The sequence below is a fragment of the Gopherus evgoodei genome, chromosome 9, assembly GCF_007399415.2.
Source record: "Gopherus evgoodei ecotype Sinaloan lineage chromosome 9, rGopEvg1_v1.p, whole genome shotgun sequence".
Taxonomy (NCBI): Eukaryota; Metazoa; Chordata; order Testudines; family Testudinidae; genus Gopherus; species Gopherus evgoodei.
In genome coordinates this window covers 51,007,472-51,029,320 of record NC_044330.1, presented here as the reverse complement: position 1 = coordinate 51,029,320, position 21,849 = coordinate 51,007,472, and the positions used below count along the sequence as shown (strand labels likewise).

At 47.2% G+C, this 21,849-nt stretch overlaps 1 protein-coding gene across 4 annotated transcripts in view; it reads right to left on the bottom strand.

The window, feature by feature from the left end:
• The window catches only part of VPS8 (VPS8 subunit of CORVET complex), a 245,348-nt gene that overhangs the window by 160,571 nt on the left and 62,928 nt on the right, over positions 1 to 21,849 (bottom strand). For all 4 annotated transcript variants that reach the window (XM_030576520.1, XM_030576526.1, XM_030576525.1 and 1 more), the window contains 5 exons: positions 20,733 to 20,823; positions 18,314 to 18,360; positions 15,303 to 15,392; positions 6,787 to 6,833; positions 4,145 to 4,367 (listed from right to left, as the gene is read on the bottom strand). In XM_030576520.1, the coding sequence (XP_030432380.1) occupies positions 4,145 to 4,367; positions 6,787 to 6,833; positions 15,303 to 15,392; positions 18,314 to 18,360; positions 20,733 to 20,823 (498 nt within the window). The remainder of the gene's footprint in view (positions 1 to 4,144; positions 4,368 to 6,786; positions 6,834 to 15,302; positions 15,393 to 18,313; positions 18,361 to 20,732; positions 20,824 to 21,849) is intronic.

The following is a 21,849-nucleotide window of genomic DNA, read 5'->3' as shown; positions in this document are numbered from 1 at the left end:
ACACTGACTACCAAAGTTGCAGTTTTACAAATGTCTGTTATAGCTACCACAACCAGTCAAGCTGTAAAAGTGGCTCGAGACCTTGAAGAATGTGCTACTATGCCCTGTCTTGAAGGTTTACATTAGCAATGTCATAGCAGATGAAAGTAGGAGCAAATCCAGGACAAGATTATCTAGGCTGAGATTGGAAGGCGTTTTATCCCATCTGCAACTGATACAAACATCTGGGAGGATGACTTAAACAACCTAGTAATATCCAAGCAAAGTTCCAGAAGACTAGAAGAAAATTATTGTGCCATTTTTAAAAAAGGGTGACCCAACTAATTATAGGCCTGTCTGCCTGATATCCATCCCTGGCAAGAAAATGGAGCTCTTCAATTGGGACTCGATTAGTAGAGAATTAAAAAGAGGGTAATGTAATTAATGGAAATCAACATTGGTTTACAGACAATAGATCCTGTCAAACTAACTTGATTTAAAAAATTGGAGATTACAAGTTTGGTTGATAAAGATGATAGACTTCTAAGACATTTGACTTGGTACCATACAAAACTCTGATTAAAAAACTGTAATGATCTAAAAATGACATGGCACACATTAAGTAGATTAAAAAGTCTCAAAATGTAATTGTAAATCCATTGTAATTCTGGCCTAAATGCACAGCAAATAGGATAACCTGTTGGAAAAAATAAGGGTGCGAGAAACTGGACCAAAATTAACCGGTATTCTGTTCCTGAAAGGCAGTCAAACAAGCTGCTTACAAATTCCTGGCTGTCTACAAGAACCTACCACAGAAGAAAACTGAGGAGGTGTAGGTCTCCCCCTGTGATTTTTCCTCTAGTAGTTAGGCTATCTAGGAGTGACAAGTGGGTATCATTGGTATGACTGAAGACAGAACTGTTTCATTTCAGGGAAAGGAGTATAAATGCCCAATGATTTCAGAGTTGCCCTCAAGTCTTTGAACTCAGAGATTCTGGATAGCCTGTTGGACCTTCTGCAGAACACCCAATGACTGAAACCACGATGAACATCTGTGCATCGTTCCTGCTGATGCCATCACTCTGGCTGTCAAATCCACCCTATCTAATGCAACTTGGAGAAAGGTCCTAGCTACCAGTTTGCCAAGGTAGCCTGGAACTCCTGCCTGGCACTCTCTGGCAATTTGTTTGCAAACTTCAGTACATGGCCCCTGAGGGAAAAATGTTATCTGGCCAAAAAGGCATGCAAGTTAGAGATACAAACTGCAGGCCAGTAGTGGAATAAAGCTTTCTATGGAAAATGCTAAGTCTCTTTGCTTCTTTATCCTTTGGGGGAGGAGGTCATTCCTGAGGCTTGTCTTGGCAGTAAACAAGAGCACAAGGAATCCAAGGGATGGAGGTAGAAATGTTGATAGCCCTGAGAAGGGACAAAATACCTTTGCTCGGCTCTCTTGGCTGCCAGCAACAGAGATGATGGCATTTGCCACAACAATCTTGCGGGCTCCAGGATGGCTTCATTTATATGCAGAGCGTTTGGAAAGGTCCTACTGATGCCAGTAGTTCCACCTGCCCATAGAACTCTCTTGCACTACCTTGACTAGAACATAAAGAGAGGAAGCAACCCTCTGTCAACTTCTGGTAGGGCCTGGAGTGACCCTGAAAAGGCAAGGACATGCCTGACACCACAGTCTCATCAGGTGATGATGGGGAGCAGCACAAAGGAATTAGAAATGGAGCCTCCTGTACAGAAAATGATGGGACTTCTGGCACGTGAGGCTGTTTCTGCTTGGTACTGGAGTAACAACTTGAGTCTCCTCGTGGAAAATAATCTGTCATTCACTTGGTTATCAAGAAGGAAGATGAAGCTGGTAGGATCTAGTGGTGGAAAAATCCCATGGGTTCCAATACAGCTATTGGTAGGGTATAGGACCCAAGCCCTGCCAGCCCAAGAATCCAGATCCCTTGATCACCTTAGGGTATTTGCCAGGCACCAGGAGCAGAATCATCATGAGACAGGCAAGAGAGGAGCAAGGGGCATAGATGTCTACCTCAGTCTCCGATGAAAGATCCTGAGTCACCTGACCATGGACATGCTGTACCATGTGGTGCTGAGGTCCAGTGGCACACCTCCAGAGAAGTCAGTACCAGAGACAGCATGCTGAGTTTGCCTCTGGACTGCACTGTGCAAGGACGCACCGGACAGTCTGAAGTCCATCACAATACTGAGAGTCTTGGAGACAGGTGTGAAACCTCAGCCTGAGGGATCAATCGGTACCAGCTGATTTGTCTCCAGCACTGCTGGAGAATCCACCACCAAGACATAGTAGGTCCTATGCCACATAATAAGCTTCCAGCATTGCTGATACTAAGATTTCCCTGCTGCTGCTGCACCGAAGCGGATGGCACTGCAGTGGGAGTGCACCTCAACAGCACGAACACCAGTGCTAGGAGTTAATGACTCCGGGCAAGATGAAGCCTGTGCCCAAAATGCATCTTCCCAGAGAACACTCTATCCTGCCATCCAGCTTGTTTGCTGGAAGATAGTACTGGGGACCTCAACATTTTGGAGGACTCTGGCCCTTCAAGGCATGTGTCTGTGTTTCATCAGCTCCAGGAAATTGGATAGGTGCAGACAGGGCCGGCTTTAGGCCAATTCCACCAATTCCCCCTAAGAGGGGCCCGCGCCCAGTGGCAGAGCTGCTGGTGGGTGCGGCAAGTAGCTGAGAATCCCTTCCCTGGCTAGAGGCTCCTTTTTAATTTTTACTCATCTGGCAGTGCTCTGGGTCTTCAGTGGCAGTTCCTTCAATGCCACCGAAGACCCGGAGTGAGTGAAGGGCCCACCGCCGAAGACTCGGACCGCTGCCCCGTGAGTACAAGCCCCACGTTTTTTTTACGTGTTTTTTTTGTCATTCCTGCCGGGGCCCTGTCGAAACTGTTCGAATCGGGCCCCAAGCTTCCTAAAGCCGGCCCTGGGTGCAGAGTCTGAGGCACACTTCTAACAGAGGAAGATATATTCTAGGTAAGGCCCCATGGGTCTAGAACCCACGACTGCAGAGCAACTAGGCAGCTGATATCTCCAGGTTAACACCCAGTGGCAGCTGTAACCAGCTTGCAACTCCACTTCCCATGACCCACTGTGGATACAGACCATGGGAAGTCCCGCCTGAAGGGTTTGACAGACAGTCATCTCATGGCTCCTGATCAGCTCCCTGCCTTATATAAACCACAGGGGGGTTCCAAGAAGTATCCTCGCAACGATGTGGATCTCCTGTAGCTACCAGAACCGTCCCTGCTCCTGAATTCCTGGCTTTTACCTCAGCTTGATTAGGACTTCACCCCCTGACTCAGACCCTGAAACCTGACTCAGACCCTGACCTCTGATATCAACCTTGGCCTGGAACCAACTACGAACATCTCTGCTACTTCCAGCATCAATTTTGTCCCTCCTCTGACCCTTGGCCCTGACTGCCTTTGTTGGGATCCTGACACTCGCTCAGTGACCATGTCAAGCAGGAAGGTGAACACAGGACAGCCTCCAGGAGAAGGCGATGCTGTCTCACCTCCCTGCCCATTTTGATCCAGGACTGGAAGTCTCTGCAGGTTTGACAGTTGTCCCGGATGTGACCCTCACCATGGTACTTAAGGCACCTGGAATGAGAGTCACTGACTGGCAGATTTCTTGCTGACAGTGCACGGCTGAAAGCCCAGAGACTGAGCATGCTCTGGCACTTGGCATCAGCATCCAGAACAAACAGGAACTGACATGCTAAGAAAACTAAGAAAAATGACCAATGAAACTTACACTAAAGCACTAATTAATTATGCAATGAGTACCAATAATTATATACCAGAGAGAAAAAAAATTCCCTGAAAGAGAAAGTAGGAACAAGCTAACGTGCTCCAACTACTAATCAGGGGAGGCAAGAATGAGCTGAGAACGGTCAGGGTCAATCTGCCCTTTATACCAAAGTGCAGAAGAATGAGGCAGTGGAGGTTGCATGCAAGACCCTGAAAGATACCGCCAAAGGGAAAAAATCTCTGACTCTGGTGCACTGGGTGTACACACATCTGAAGTGGAATGGACATACACAATCTCTTAAAGAACCATTGCCATCACCTAGTCTGACCTCCTGTATAATATAGACTAAGCTAACATGGCAGTTCACCTGCTGTATGTCTAGGCTGGTGATATCCATATGCACAATGCAGGCCTCCATGTCCTCCATTAGGTTCTTATCTTGGTAGTGAAGCAGCAAGTCTTTCATCACTTGAGCTGTCATTCCCATCAACTTATCACTTAAAATGTAAGGCTCCAGACACTCCAGAAAAACACCCTTTGCCACTGAGTTCTCACTCAATTTGTCATATATCTGGCTGAACAGAAGGTCACTAAGAGAAAAAAGTGACAATTACTTATTAAAATGAAGATTAATTAAAATCTATTTAATGTTATAATGACCTGCTTTCTATACAAATCTAGGTGACTACAGTATTCCATATTCTTAGCTTAACAATTTGAAACCCCACTTAACACCAACATAGACACCGTTTAACGCTTTTACAAATGTACCCATCATATTGTAGCCTGGGAGAGAAGCTAGTACAGGCAGCTTTAGCAGAGTGGTTCATGGGTTTAACTGCACCCACAAAAACACCCCCGGGGGGTGGGGAGGGGCAGGTGGAGAGCTGTATTCACTCCTTTTGCATGAGAAATCACATGCAGCTCAACATAGCCCAGCATCTGCATCATGGTGGCACTTCTCCCAGCCATATCACTGTGCAATGATGTCAGAGTCACATGCTGCCAGGGAAGCCCAAAGGGCAAAGTCTGCCAGAGGGTATGTGGGTATGGAGTGCATGAGGGTGCTCCATGTGTCCCACTCTCTAGGCAGCAGGGCACTGGGCTCATTGTGGAGCCTCTCCCCACTCTGTGCAGCAAGATCCAGATGCTGAGCAGAGATGCCTCCCTGACCATATACTGGGCAGGGTGTCTCTTGCGACAGTGAGTAATTGGCAAGGCCCCGGGGTGACAAGCACTGAGAGTGGGCCCTGGACCCTCACCGGACCACACCCCTGCCCTAGCATTCATTATATCATGCTCTCTATTTTTTTGTTTGTTTGTTTGTTTCATACTGTGATTACACCAGAGTTTTTCTTTTTGAGTCCCTCACCCCCCCCACCCAAAACATGCTATAGAAACTCCATGGCCCAGCTGTGCCATAACTTTTTTTCTGCATATAAAAACCAGGGCTGGCGTTGGGGGGTAGCAAAGAGGGCAACTGCCCAGGGCCCCATGCCACAGGGGGGCATCGCAAAGCTAAGTTGCTCAGGCTTCAGCTTTAGCTACGGGTGGTGGGGTTTGGGGCCCCAAGCTACAGTCCTGCACAGCAGGGCTTTGGCTGTCTGCCCTGGGCCCTAGCAAGTCATGGCCACTAGCCATGCTTGACGAACCCCTGGAAACTTGCACGTGGCCTCCCAGGGGGCCCCAGACCCCTGGTTGAGAACCAGTGGTGTGATGCACTCATTGAACACGGAGGCTACATGCACCACTGGAAGCTAGTGAAACAGTTTTTTCAAAGAACAGTGAAAATTAGACAATGAAGTGACTCCATATAAAGTCAGAGAGGTGCTAGGTCCACACACAGTTTCTGTACACATAACTGTTTTGGTTAGCGTGATTTTTAACCATATATTTATAACCAGCACAACTTCTGGGGTGGATTCAGCTATACCAATATAAAAACCTTCTTTCCCTTCCCTATAGGATAAAATAGATCAGTATAAGCACTTTTACATCAATTCAGTTGTGTCCCCGACGAGGAGTTGTATTGCTTTAACTAGACTGGCGTAGTTAGGTGATATAACTAATTTGTAGATAAGCTCAAATAAGCATTTAACATGCAGGAAAAGTCCTGATGTAAAGTAGGGACAAGAACTAGTAGACCCAGAAAATCTTTTCCAACTCTTTCTCATCTAATTCTTGGAGTTGGAAGGGTGGCACTTGGTTTCTAAGCGAGTGATGATTTACTAGAGGAGATAAAGAGAAGTATTGAGGGAAAGCAACGTGCACATAAACTAAACTGAACTATCTGTAAGCAGACTTGAAAAAGAATAAAGTGATTAAGTGGAAATGAGAAAATTTTTAATGAAAAATTAAAGCAGTGTCAGCTTTTCATTTTCTTGACGTGACATTTTCCTGCTCTGACACTGTGGTTTAATAATTTTACTAGAAGAGTTTAAGGTGAATGAACCAAAAACATTACTTTTGAACTGGGATGAATATTCATAGCCTGAGGGTCATTTGTTCAAAGGACAAGAAATTACTCGATGGGGGCAATGTAGAAAATTCTTAAAAGGAAAATCTGTCAAGTCAATTTCACAGTAGTGCTAGCAAGAAAAAAAAATCTAGGATGGAGGTGCTGAGATACTGTGGTGACCAGCTCCATCATAAAATCTATAAAGATTGGATAGATAGATCAAATATAAGTGTATTGATGGAATTCAAAGAAGTCTTCAACATTTACATGGATATAGAAAAGTCAGTTACATTAGGTAGGGTTAGAAAAATTAGAAGTGATAAATCCTCCCTGCTTTATTGTATAATTGGCTTGGCAATAGGGAAGAAAGTTAAAAACAAACTTCCCCTTTTGGTACATTATTCCGTAATTGTCAGCTATCAGGTTTTTCAACACCTGTTCAGGTCACCACAAGACAAAGCATACAGGACTAGATGGGCCACTGGCCCAATCTGTGATTGCAATTCCTATGGTTTCATTAACCTGACAGACAAGCATGCAAACTCTCTTACGTTCGCTGAAGTAAAAGGCAGTAATCGACTATGACAGGCACCATATCCTGTAGAAAGACCATGAAGAAAGTGTGAGTAACTCAATCAAAAGTACTGTCAAATGGCATACATTATCAATATGATCAATACTGTGAAGAATCAATGACAGTCAAATAGCAGGTAGCTCCCACATTTAGGCAGTTGCCTAATTACCCTGATTTTCCTGGACAAAAGATACAATTATACAGCTGTAACTCCTCCACAGCTACACCCATATCACAGGCCTTTCCAAATTCCAGCAGTAACAAAAAATTTATTTTAGTACAGCAGCCAGCAGAGACTGCAAATCATACCTGGGCCCGGTTAGGCGGGCTGCTACAGACACAATATAAACAAAATTGACAAAGATGTAAATTGCAGAGGAGGAGTATGAGGAGAAAACATGACAGCAACACACGTCTATCTCAATTTGGAGGTTTCAAAACCTTTTAAAAATCTTCCATACTTGATGAGCGGATGACAGGGGATTTGGGCTCAGCTGGACAAAGGGAAAATAAGGAGACAACAGCCAGTGAGTTTGATTTGGATTCACTTGGCAATCGATTTTCAGAAAAGGTTTCTGACAGAGTTGGACAAGTTATTTCTTGAGGAAAATTGAGGTATGTTCCAGATTATTCTGGTGCCTCATTTAATAGTACTGAGAAAGGATCGTTACCTGTTTCCGTAACTGGCATTCGAGATGTGTTGCTCAGGTGTATTCCACTAGGTGTGCATGCTCACCATGTGCACCAGTGCCGGAAGTTTTTCCCTTAGCAGTATCCATGGTGGGGGAGCACCGCTGCGACCCCTGGAGTGGTGCCGACATATCGTGCCATAAAGGGGGCTGCGCGCTCCCTCCACCCTCAGTTCCTTCTTGCCATACAACTCCGACAGAGGGGAAGGAGGGTGGGACATGGAATACACCTGAGCAACACATCTCGAAGAACGCCAGTTACGGAAACAGGTAACTGTCCTTTCTTCTTCGAGTGATTGCTCATGTGTATTCCACATAGGTGACTCCAAGCTATACCTGATGGAGGCGGATAGGAGTTTAAATGTAAAGTTTTAAGAGTTACCGGGGCGAAGCACCGCCTACCAAACCCGGCATCATCCCTCGTTTGGGAGACGATCACATAGTGCGATGAAAAGGTGTGGACAGAGAACCACGTAGCAGCCCTACAGATGTCCTGGATAGGGACATAAGCCACATAAGCCGCTGACAAGCCTTGGGCTCTGGTGGCATGCGCCTTTACAATAGGAGGCAGAGGAACGCCTGCCAGGTCATAACAGGTGCGAATGCACAAGGTGATCCAGCGGGAGATGCGCTGGGTGGACACTGGTCATCCCCTCTTACGCTCAGCCGAGGCAATAAAAAGCTGGGGGGGGACCTCCTAAATGACCTGGTTCTGTCCAGGTAGAAGGCCAGTGCTCTGCACACATCCAACGTGTGCATGTTGCACTCCTCATTGGAGGAATGGGGTTTAGGACAGAGGATTGGGAGAAAAATATCCTGATCCATGTGAAAAGCTGAGACTATCTTCGTCAAAAAAGCGGGTGAGGGAAGAGCTGAACCTTGTCCTTATGGAAGACCGTACATGGCGGTTCAGAAGTCAGGGCTCTGAGCTCCAAGACACGGCGGGCTGAGGTGATGGAAACTAGGAATACCACCTTTCACGACAGGTGGGACCACAAGCACGTGGCTAATGGCTCAAAGGGAGGCCCTGTGAGGCAGGAGAGCACCAGGTTCAGGTCCCAGAGCAGAACCGGGGAGTCTGGCGTATGGGAATGCCCGATCTAACACTTTCAGAAATCGGGCTGTTATGTGATGCGAGAACACAGACAGGCCCTGCACCAGGGGGTGGAAGGCCGAAATGGCCGCCAGGTGCACCCTGACCAAAGAGGGCGCCAGGCCTTAGGTCCTAAGGGAGAGGAGGTAGTCGAGGACAAGCTGGATAGACACGGAGGAGAGAGGGACCTCTATCCCTCACCCACATAGAGAACCTATACAATTTAGCCAGGTAGGTTCGACGTGTGGAGGGTTTCCTACTTTCCAGGAGGACCTTCCTCACATCCTCAGAACACCTCCCTTCCTCCTCATTTAACTATGGAGCAGCCACGCTGTCAGGTGGAATGCAGCTAGGTTAGGATGGAGGAGACGACCTTCCTCCTGGGAGAGGAGGTCCGGGCGGAGTGGCAGCCTGCACAGAGGGGCAACTAAGGGTTGCAGTAGGGACCCATACCAATGCTGATGGGCCCAATCCGGGGCTATGAAAATGACCCTCGCCCTGTCTGACTTCACCTTCTGTAGGACCCTGCCTATTAAGGGGAAGGGTGGAAAGGAGTACAACAGGGGCCCCGACCATGGGAGCATGAACGCATCTGATATCGACCCCTCGCCCGGTCCCGCTCTGGAGCAGACTTGAGGACACTGTCGATTCAGGGTGGTGGCGAACAGGTCTACCTGGGGAGCACCCCACTGTAGGAAGATTCACCTGGCTACCTCCCTGTGCAGAGACCACTCGTGCTGTTGGGAGAACACCCTGCTCAGGCGGTCTGCAAGCGTGCTGCTCTTCCAGGCAGGTACAAAGCCCAAAGTACGTTGTGGCCTATACAAAACTCACAGGAGTTGGGCTTCCTGGCATAAGGCCCGGGAACGTGTGCCCCCGTTTGTTGATGTAATACATGGTGGTCATGTTGTCTGAAAGGATTCTGACCACCTTCCCTTGTATGTGCTAGCAAAAGACCATGCACGCCAGGCGTACGGCCCTGAGCTCCCTGACATTTATGTGCAGGGTCAGTTCCTCTGGTGACCACATGTCCTGGGTCCTGATATCGCCCACATGGGCTCCCTAGTCCAGATCCAAGCCGTCCAACACTAGGTCTAGTGATGGAGGGGGCTCTGGAAGGGGATACCTCGGAGCATGTTGCTCAGGAGGGACCACCATTGGAGATCTGCCACCACCTTGGGCGGCAGCGTGACCACCTTGTCCAGACTGCCCTTGGGAGTACCGAGAGGCCAGCATGAGCTGAAGGGGCCTCATCCAAAGCCTGGAATGTCGCACCACATAGGTGCATGCTGCCATGTGGCCAAGGATTTGCAGGCACACCCGTGCCGTGGTCACCAGAAAGGCCACGACTGAGGTGATAAGAGCTTTGAGCTTCTCAAATCTGTCCCATGGAAGGGAAGCTATGGCCACCCGGGGGGGAATCCAGCAGCGCCCCATAAAGATTATGCGCTGAACCGGAATTAACGTGGATTTCTCCTCGTTTACCAGTAGGCCCAGAGCTGCACAGGTGTTTTGCAGGATGCTCATGTGCTGCTGCACCAGAGACTGAGACCAGCCCTTGAGCAGCCAGTCACTGAGGTAGGGAAAGATTTGCAGCCCTTTTTTCCTGAGGTGGGCAGTCAGGACAACCATACACTTTGTAAATACTCTGGGGGCAGTAGAGAGGCGAAAGGGGAGGACCGTAAACTGGAAATGGTCCTGACCCACAATGAAATGGAAGAAATGCCTGTGACCCTCGAATATGTGGATGTGAAAGTACACATCCTGGAGGTCCAGCGCCGTAAACCAATCCCTCTGGTCTAGTGATGGAACAAGAGAGGCCTGGGACACCATGCGGAATTTGCCATGAACCAGGAACTGCATGAGATTCCGCAGGTTGAGGATGGGCCAGAGCCTGCCCTTCGCTTTTGGGATGAGGAAATATCTGGAGTAAAAACCCCTGCCCTGGTATTCCCGAGGTACCCTTTCCACCACTCCCAGGGACAGGAGGAACTCCACCTCCTGACAGAGGAGGAGGGCATGCTCCGGGACCCCAGCTGGCTGCCCGGACAGGGGACAGTTGGGAGGGGTGGAAACAAACTGCAGCCTGTACCCTTGGGAAATGGAGCTGAGGACCCATTGGTCCAATGTTATACAGGCCCATTGCAGTCGGAAGGCCGATAAACGGTTCATAAAAGGCAGCTTTATTAACTGGGTGTGGGGAACACTGGCAACAAGCTTGGTGACCCCCCTCAACGAGTCAAAAACGCCGCTTTCCCCGGCCACCTGGCCTTAGAGATCACAGGCTGTGGGGCCAAACAGGATTGGCATTGAGACTGGCACCTTTGTTCCCTCTGCCGCGTAGGTGGGGGTTCGAATCTGCCCCAAATGAGAGGAGCAGAGGTTTGAGGCCTGGGCTTGTCCTTAGAGGAAGGGGACATACAGGCCTAGCGTCTGAAGGGTGGTGAGGGAGTCCTTCATCCCATGCAGACGGGAATCAAACAGCAAGTCTTGCATTATAGACTGGGACTCGACTGACAACTCTTAGAGCGAGAGCCACAACACCCATCGCATGGAGACTCCGGATGCAGCGGACACAGCCGCTCGTACGAGCGGCTGTGTCCGCTGCATCCGAAGCCACCTGGAGAGCTGCTTTGGCTGTGGCCGCACCCTCGTCGATCAAGACCTGAAACTCCTTTCCGTCCTTGTCCCAGAGAAGGGGCTCAAACTTACGGAGGGAACCCAGGAGATTAAACTCATACCGGCTCAGCAGTGCCTGGTGGTTGGCAACTTTGAGCTGGAAACTCGGATGAATAAACCTTTTTCCCAAAAGTGTCCAGTCTACAAGCATCCTTGAGCGTCCTCGACTTTTGGTGCGGGCGCGGGCTGGCCATTCCGCTCACGGTGGTGGACCGACTCTACCACCAAGGAGTTAGGAGCTGGGTGGGTGTATAGGTACTCGTGACCCTTTGTGGGGACGAAGTACTTCCTCTTGGCCTTTTTGGAAATTGACGCAAGGGAGACCTGGGTCTGCCAGAGGCCAGTGGTAATGTTGGCTACTTCCTGATGGAATGGGAGCGCCACACGCCACAGTACCGAGGAGGCGAGGACATTAAAGAGGTTATCGGAAGGCTCCTCCATCTCCTCGGCCCGGAGCTCGAGATTTGCTGCCACCCTCCTAAGCAGCTCCTGATGTGCCTTGAAGTCCTCTTGGGAAGAGGGAGGCAGTACCGCAACTGAATCACCCGGTGCCGAAGAGGTAGATGGTGAGGTGCCTTCAGTCACCGACAGCATCGTGGGCTTGACATCTTGATCCGGTGGTGGAGTTGGTGCCAGGGGTTCGGTGCCCATGGTCTGATCCCAGTGCCGGGAAGGTGACACAGGGTGGCCTCGAGAGGCTCCCGCCATGGAGCGAGGTCTCGGATGTGCAGGAACCTGAAGCCACGGTGCCCAGTGGCACCACTGTCCTTGCCAGGGAACGGCTTGGAAATGAGTAGCCTTGGGAGCCGGCAGGGCTGGTTGGTCATGTGGTGCAGCTCGGAGAGAGACAGCTGCGCGCTGACGCCGAAGTCCTGGAGGAACACACAGTGCCGTAGGAACAACTGGAGCGGTCTCTGTCATGACGGCTCCTGCCCCAAGACTTCGACCTGGTGGAAGTCGAAAGGTAAATTCCCAACGAGGTATCTCTTGACTCCCTTCGGCACCCCGGTGCAGGGGACTCTCGGGACGCACTCTGAGCATGGCTTCTGTAATGGGGGGTGTTACGTGCCTGGATGCTCTGCAAGGACGAGGCCCACACACACAGTGAATTAATTGGCTTTAATGAAGGTAATGTGACACACCCGCAACGGGGACTCCAAGCGTTGCTGTCACTGGGATGGGGAACCCAGCGCACGAAAAAGCTTGGCCTGGTATGGAGTCCAAAACGCAACCAATAGCCCGCAGCAATTATAACATCATGCTAATGCTATGCAAAGCAGCACATATATATGCAATTCGGGGCTTTCCATTAGCAATGGCTGCCCCCCTTGGCCTATGGCCAGGGGCTTTCTGCAGTTGGTCTAAACATCAGGGCTTCCCACACAAGGCAGTTCTAACCGGCTAGAAGCAGCATCTGCTAGCATACTGTGTCCTATAATAACCTGCTCTTGAGAAAGCAAAAAGCCCTAACTAAGCCGTGACAAAGTCTTCCGGGGTCCCCTACAGGGGGCGCTTGAGTACAAGCGTCGGTGCCGACGGCGTCGAGACCTGTTCCTCTCGGACAGGCTGGAGGAGGAACGGAGTCGTCTCTTGTCACCTCCTCGACGGCGTCCGGGACAGGAGGAGTGAGATCCGCTTACTGAAGAGCCAGGACGTGGAGTCGACGTGTGTCGCAGGGCTCTACTCGGCACCTCGACCCGGGAAGGTGCCTCGACCTCCGACACCCAAGGGCGGCTTTCCACAGGACCAGGGGCCTGACTGAGGCGGCACACTCGGCACCGAAAGCGCCAAGATATCACGCGCAGCCTGAGCTGCCTCTGGTGTCGACGGCATGCGTACTTTGGGCGAGGCTCGCACGGACGGGACTGGACTGCTCCACTCAGCACAAGTCGGAGGTCTGTGTCTCGATGGAGATCGTTGGCTGCCCAACTCGGGTCTGGCCTCACCCCTCTCCTTCTCTCAGTGCCACTGAGTCTTCCCTTGTTTTGCTTGGGAGCGGTGCCGGCTCGTCGATGGCGCCTTGCTGCACGCCGAGGACATGGTACTGGGCGCAGAATCAGGATGGCACATCGGAGGCGCTTCGCTGTACGCCAAAGACGAGGTGCTGGGCGTGGGGTTGGCTCGACATGCTGGTGCCGCAGCCAATTGCGACTCCATGAGGATAGCTTGGAGTCGGATCTCACGCTCCTTTGTTCGCAGCTTGAAGGAGTGGCAGATTTTACACTTCTCTCTAATGTGAGCCTCGCCCAGACAGCAAAGACGCTGACTGTGTGGATCGCTTCTGGGCATGGAATTGCAACAGGAGTCGCACGACTTGACTGGGCCACAGGGCATTCCCCGAGCCAGGCTTTGCAAGAGAAAGTTCAGCAAGGAAGTTTTCCGGAAAACTGGATACCACCAGGTCCACACTACAGCGTTAAATCGATTTAAACAGTGTTAAATCGATTTAACGCTGTAACCGTCCACATTACAAGGCACTTAAAATCGATTTTAAGGGGTTTTAAAATTGATTTCTGTCCTCCAGCTAAACGAAAGGAGTAACCCTAAAATCGATATTACTAAATCGATTTAGGGTTAGTGTGGACGGATATCGAAGTTATTGGTCCTATTCTTTTACTGAGCTACCCAGAGTGCACCGCTCCGGAAATCGATGGTACCCTGGGACCATGGACGCACACCACCGAAGTAATGTGCCCTAGTGTAGACGCGTAAAATCGATTTTACTAATATCGATTTAAAGCTGTAGTGTGGACGTAGGCTAAGGCTATAATGCTGCAGCCTAGGCTGGAGCAAGTTCCAACTACCTTCACTGGCGGCAAGAAGAGACTGAGGGTGGAGGGAGCGCGCAGCCCCCTTTATGGCACGATATGTCGACGCCACTCCAGGGGTCGCAGTGGTGCTCCCCCGCCATAGATACTGCTAAGGGAAAAATTTCCGGCACCAGTGCACGTGGCGAGCACGCACACCTATAGTGGAATACACAGGAGCACTCACTCAAAGAAGAACCAGGGCATCTAAAGGGACTGGAGGTGGTTGAAGACAAAAGGCAGCTATTCTTCCCTCTCCATAAATCTTCTGAAGTGGAAGTTGGTAGACTGATTAAACATTTTGGAACATTAACATATATCTAATTTTCTCCTAATTCAGTGAATGAGGCTACCCCTCTACTGAGAGTTCTAGGAACCCTTAAACCTGTACCTGTTAGCCTGGACAGCCTTCTCTGGAACACCTGAGAAAACCAAGTCCAGTGGCAGAGTACACTCTCTAGTACCTTGTTCGGCATAGCTTTAACTTTTCCCGAGGGATCACACTCCATTGTAAACCCCTCAAGTCTCTGCCGTGGGTATCCAGAATTCCACAAATTCATCTCTCGAGACTGCTCAGCTTGTCATACTCAATCTTCACCTGGCTAGCCAGGGTCGAATTAAGGTGTAGTTATGCCATTGTTCAAAGAGGCTCAACTTTTAAAGAACAGATAACAAAATTTAATAACTTTGAAAGCAGATTTGAATGATACCTCCTGAACGGCACATCAGTGCTCCAGATGCAGAGTGGAGCACCTTATTCTTCATCCAGAGAATTAGGAAGTTGAGTCATTATCTGGTCATTATGTCCCAAGAGCTCACTGCCTTCTGGAAGAGCTGTTTAACACCACAGCATTTCAGTTCTGGAATATTTTGTATACAAACTCCTGTTTGTAGGACTGATTTTTGGAATACTCCAGAACTCTTAAGCTAATTATGGTGCTGGCCTGTAGAGGATTGCTACATACCCTAACAGAGCACACAGGGGATTCAGTCTATTTCCACTGGTGTAGATTAGAAGACATTGAAAATGAGAACAGTCATATGTGAATTAAGAATACCTAGTAGTAGTCAATACATAATTTCTCAAAGAAAATCACATATTTCACGAATGTTTCAACAACATTTAAAACCTATTATATAAAATAGTCAATGACTTTCAGAGAAAAGCTACAATTTTAATCTAAATTGCAAACTGTTGACGAAGAGAGCATCTAAGGTGCTGTACCTGAAAGTGTTGCTCCATAACTTGGATTTTTCCCTGGTCAGGACATTTCTTCAAAGTTCGATCAGCATAATGGAAGAGGATTTCAACCATCTAGATGAAAAGATAACAGTCGGAAATTTTCCTCACATACTACTATGGGCTGGGTTGGTAGCACCACTGTATTAATGTTGCCCAACATTTCCCATTATAAAAACTTGTTTTCAGTTAGTTATAAAACTTCGCCAAAATAACTGTTCCACCTGAAATTCTGCATGCCATGTATATGCCTCAGGCTGAATTTTTTTGCAAAATTTCACCCAAAACGGTTCAGCCATTTCCAATAACGAGGTTAGGGAAAAACACATTTTGACATGTTGAAAAAAATCTAAAATGTTATTTGAAAAGCTCTAATGCAGAGGTGGGCAAACAATGACCCGGGGGCCACATCCAGCCCTCCAGATGTTTTAATCTGGCCCTCAAGCTCTCGACGGGGAGCGGGGTTGGAAGCAGTGGCATGTCCCCCATCTGGCTCTTAACGCACAGGGGCAGCCAGGGGTGGAGGCAGCCCCAGAGGCCCCAAGCACCACCCCTGCAGCTGTGGTTCCCAGCCGATGAGAGCTGCAGGGGTGGCACCTGCGGATAGGGCAGCGCAGAGAGCCACCTGGCAGCACCTCTGTGTAAGAGCCACTGCTTCTGGGAGCTGCCTGAGGTAAGCGCCCCCCAGAGCCTGCACCCCTGACCCCCTCCCATGCTCCAACTCCATTTGATTTTTGATACTCTTATAATCTATATATTCATATATACCTTATACTAATGCGTGTGAACAAAGGATAAAGACCTTGCCTCTGCCCAGTCAGATGGGTTTCTTTGTACAACGAGAAAGAGATAAGAAACAGAACACAGCTAAAATGTTACAGGGTATGGTGGGAGTATAACATACGAGCATACACTGGAAGGCTGCCTGGCTCTTCTCTCAAGTCAAGGTCAAGCAACCAGTTAGAAGGGGTAAAGGGGAGGGCATAAGAAACACAAAGCCAAAGAAAAGACTGGCCTTGGCCAGAACACAACCTCACTCTTTACCCCTCTCATGGGATACAAAAGAAGTGGGATGAAAACTCCACTCACAAGCCTCCAAAATGGAATATGACTATAAGCTGTAAAGAATGCAACTAGGGGCATGCACTGCAAGTATATTTGGGCCTAATAAGGAGGAGGGAATGGGGAACAGGGACACAGGCAAGGCTCTGCAGTGTCAGAGCTGGGAAGGGGGACACGGGGTAAATGCTCTGTTGGGTCAGAGCTGGGAATGGAACACTGGGGGACAGACTCTGCTGGTATGTAGAGCTATGGATATGCTTGCTTGGAACTAACCCCAACAAACATTGCATTGCCTGCACTTTGAACTTCTGGTCTTCTGCTTTCTGTCTATGTGACAAAAACCAGGGGAGGGGATGAAGGGAAAGCCCTCTAACAGAGCCTAAGGCCGCAGGATCTGAGCAAGAATTTCTCTGAAAATGCCTCTAATGGCAGTTGGGGCCAACAGAATTTTGTTTCCTCCACTGAGATTTCAGCTTTGAACTGAGCCTTTTGATGGTCAGACAGCTGAAGGATGCTTATCCTATCAAAAAATTCCTGGTTTTGTTCTACCAAAGACATCTGAGTGTATAAAAGCTTTCTATAATATAAATAGAGGCTACCAGAATGTCTATTCTGCATGTCCCTCTGTGTGCTTTTTCTTGATTGTTTGTACAAAAAGTAGGAATGGGAAACAGGTGACAGTCAAAGACCTGTTAGCTGAAGCAACAGACTCTTCACAACTAACAAGATGCACGTGTTCCAAACATAGCAGCTTCCTGTTTTGCTCAGCATAAATGAAAGTCATTTCTCCAATACAGAAGACTCCCACTATTTACATCAAACTATTGCCACAGATCAGGGATTAGTAGGCTGACCAGACAGCAAGTGTCAAAAATCAGAACCAGAGGTGGGGAGTAAGAGGTGCCTATGTGAGAGAAAGACCCAAAAATCGGGACTGTCCCTATAAAAATCGGGACATCTGGTCACCCTAGGGATCGGCAACCTTTGGCTCGTGGCCCATCAGGGAAATCCGCTGGTGGGGCAGGCCAGGCTGGTTCGTTTACCTGCAGCATCTGCAGGTTTGGCCGACAGCAATTCCCACTGGCAGCGGTTTGCCACTCCAGGCCAATGGGGGTTGCGGGAAGAGGCAGCCAGCACATCCCTCGGCCGGCGCCGCTTCCCGTAGCCCCCATTGGCCTGGAGCAGTGCACCGCGGCCAATGGGAGTTGTCTGCAGGTTCGGTCAATCGAGTTACATGTAAATAAACTGGCCCGGCCCGCCAGCGGATTTCCCTCATGGGTCATGTGCCCAAGGTTGCCGATCCCTGCCATAGTGTTTTTAAACCGTTAAAATCACCAGGGATAGTTGGTTTGGGAAAGCCTCTGTGCCTGAGAACAAAGGGATGTTCAGGAGGCTGAGGGCAGGTTGAATATTTAGTTACCTCTGAACTGGTCTTTGCTGCAATTAAATATTATTTCATTGTGCACTGCTCACAAAAATAAGACTCAGAGCAACTGGGCAATGTCAACTAGAAGGAATTATTTTGCAGTTACAGGCACATTTAAGATAACCACTGGAAGTCAGGCTAGGTACATGCAGGATAGCTGCTAGTATTGGAGCAGTGAAGTCTAATTCTTGAAGGATACATACTGGCTGGGCAATGGGACTCTGGTACCTGTGAAGTGCCAAAAGGGAAATTTGGGGGCATACTAGATACCACATCCTGCAAGTAGCTTTTACCTGAAGTATACGTTCTGTCAGTGTGCCTGATCACTAGTTTCTAAATGGTTCTCTTTTAAAAGAAAGCCCATGATTTAAAAAAAAAAAAAAAATCACAACCCACATACGCACACCCACAGAGATTTTTGGAGGACAGAAGCTAATTCTTTCATAAATAGTTGTGTGGTAAATTAAGAGCGGTATCAATATATATGAAATTGGGACTTGGAACTCACTCGGTCTGCAATGACAGCCTTTCGCTTACTGACATCCCCAGACAATCCTGTAAAGGAATATAAAGAGAAACAAAAACAAAAGATCTTTTTCATAATCAATATGCAAATAGAAGTGAGGACTCATTTCAGCTCCCAAAACTCAGAGACGATAGAATACTTAACCGCTGTAACCCTTTAGCTGCAGGTGTCCAGATATCCTGAACATACCTAGGCACTCCTCATACAGACAGGCCCTTTGCATTAACAAATGAAACCTACACTTCATGTGAAGATTAAGTTAATCTCTTTATTGATTGTTTTAGAACAGGGGTAGGCAACCTGTGGCACTTGAGCTGATTTTCAGTGGCACTCACACTGCCCAGGTCCTGGCCTCTGGTCTGGGGGGCTCTGCATTTTAATTTAATTTTAAATGAAGCTTCTAAACATTTTTAAAACCTTATTTACTTTACATACAACAATAGTTTATAGATTATAGATTTATAGAAACAGACCTTCCAAAAACGTTAAAATGTATTACTAGCACACAAAACATTAAATTAAGAGTGAATAAATGAAGACTCAGCACACCACTTCTAAAGGTTGCCGACCCCTGTTTTAGAAAAAAGATTTTGAAAGGGCCCTGTTATGATACTGCCCCATTCAATCAGGAGGATTTGAGTTTTAGGTAACTAAATCATTACCTGCATGTTTATAAACTCTTAGATTAGTTTTGTAAGGTATAATTATTACGGTGCTCATAGAATGCTTTGAGATCTTTGCATGAAAGGAGCTAATTTACTGCACTACAAGTGTAAAATACATATATCCCAATAAAAATATGCAATTCCTCTGTATATTGAAAACTATAATGTGCAGAAACTAAAATTTGTGATTTTTATTTATTCAAGTACAGTAGAACCTCAGAGTTATGAACAGAGTAATTAATTGACCGGTCAACCAGACAACTCATTTGGAACCAGAAGTATGCAATCAGGCAGCAGCAGCAGAGAGGAAAAAACAAATACACCTCTACCCCAATATAACATTGTCCTCAGGAGCCAAAAAAATCTTACCATGTTATAGGTGAAACCGTGTTATATCGAACTTGCTTTGATCCTCCAGACTGTGCAGCCCCACCCACCCCTGAGCACTGCTTTACCGCATTATTGCCAAATTCGTGTTATATCGGGTAGCGTTATATTGGAGTAGAAGTGTAATGTACAGAATAATACTGTGTAAAACAAACTACTAAAAAAATAAAGGAAAAGTTTTAATGTTTATTTCATTTAAATTAAGATGGTTCAAAGCAGCACTTTTTTCTGCATAGTAAAGTTTCAAAACAATTATGGCAAAGATATAGAAGGGGATGGAACAGAACAAAGGGGACTAGCCATGAGAAATCCCGTAGTTACCGCCTAAGCTGGAACTAACAAGAACTATACCAGGGAAAGGACTGGGCCCAGACTAGGAAAAAGTTAAGTCTGTGAAAGAAGCTTATTGGAACATCTGAGGGAAGTGGGTATCCACCCACGAAAGCTCATGCTCCAAAACGTCTGTTAGTCTATAAGGTGCCACAGGATTCTTTGCTGCTTTTACAGATCCAGACTAACACGTCTACCCCTCTGCTACTTGACTATTTTATATATCTCCTGGAACTTTAAAAAAAAAAAAAAAAAAAAAAGCAACCTGTCAAAATCCATCAGAAACGTAAGGTGAATCACACAAATTATAGTTCATTGGTGAAATTCAGCAAAGCAGGCACAGGCATATGTAACATACTTCACCAGCTAAGGACACTTAGAGGAGAGGGTGTTACTTTAGTACCCAAAAACACTCCACCAACTAGTACAACTGCAGGGAAGCAATGAACTGGTGTGCTTTCCAGCTGCCCTAGCAATCCCCTGTATAGAAGCTATCTATGCTGGCTTCTTAGTCATGCCTGCGCATAAGTGAAGATGCAGCATCTTGCCCCTCTTGTGCATTTTCAATCACCAAGGGCCTCTGACAACATTTTTTTAAATTCATATAAACACCTCCTTGGAGCCCTGGAAATCTTCTAGCAAGGTATGAAACACTGCTTTTTAGTAATCCCCTATTACAAGCCTCATTTTCCAAGAGCCACATTCTTTACAATTGTACTTCTCCAGGAAAATGAAAGCAGATGGAAATAATTACCCCATAACCCAGTAGGGGTGAGGGAGGTGCTTTGCCTTAAAACCGCTAATTACTAGAAAGAGAGAAGACTTTCCTAGGAAACAGCCCAACTCTGCAAAAACCAGTCAGCCCGTGGTCAACACATTTGCATCATTCTAATCACATTCAAATTACAAGAGCTTTTTATTCTTCACTGATACAATTCTCACTTTAATTTATTTTGAATAATGCTTGCTTCTGTGTACATGTGTATAAAAGCTACCCCATTGCTTCAAATTAAACTTACCTACTACAGCCTTTGCTTTACCTTCATGAAAAGACCATGCTAGAGCCAGGGCCTCAGTAAGACAATCTTGTTTCAGAAGGTGATCCACTCTCTAAAATTAGATATACAAGCAATATGGGACTCCTCAGAATTCCAAAACAGCAAACCTTTAAGCCAGGGTTCCCCAACTGGTGGGTCATGACCCCCAGGCAAGTGATGAAAGACAACTGTGTGGGTCTCAGGGCAATGAAAATTGTTACAATCTCAAGCCAAGAAAATCTTGCTCCCCCACTTACCTTTCTAGGTCAAGTATTCTGTCACTCTCTCAAAACTACAAATATATTATAAAGGTTTATTATGGATACATTTTTTATTCTTGTAAATATAAGAAGGTAGGGGAAAAAATTATTTCAAATAAGGGGTCATCAACCTGGAAAAGGCTGAGAAACACAGATCTAGATATATAAGGCCAAGCATTTTAACAGAAATAATTTCAGAGAGTTTGCATTTTAAACAACTGGGGTGAAATCCTAGCCCTATTTAAGACAATAAAAACAGTTTTGCCCCATACTTCAACAGGACCAAGATTTTAATCCACTGTCATTTAAACCAGTGGTTCTCAACCAGAGAGGTATGTGTACCCCATAGGTTACGCAGAGGTCTTCCAGGCGGTACATCAACTTACCTAGATGATATTTGCCTAGTTGAGTAACAGGCTACATAAAAAACATTAGTCAACTCAGTACGAACTGAAATTTCTCAGATGACTTGTTTATACTGCTCTATATACTTACTATACATTGAAATGTTTGTACAATATTTATATTCCAATTATGTTAAAAATGAGAAAATAAGCAATTTTTCAGTAACAGTGTGCAGTGACACTTTTGTACTGTTATGTCTGATTTTGTAAGCAAGTAGTTTAAGTGTGGTGTAACTTGAGAATACACAAGACAAATCAGACCCAGTGAAAGCAGTGTGCGTCCACTTCCACATTTGGACCACATCTCCTCAGTTTGGCGAAAGCAAGATAATTTGTCCCCAAAATTCTGAGATGCAAGTAAACAGGAGGTGCAGCGCAGAATCTGAAGCCTGTGAGAAAGGCACAAAAGATGGCTATGCATTGCCCAGTCTCTGG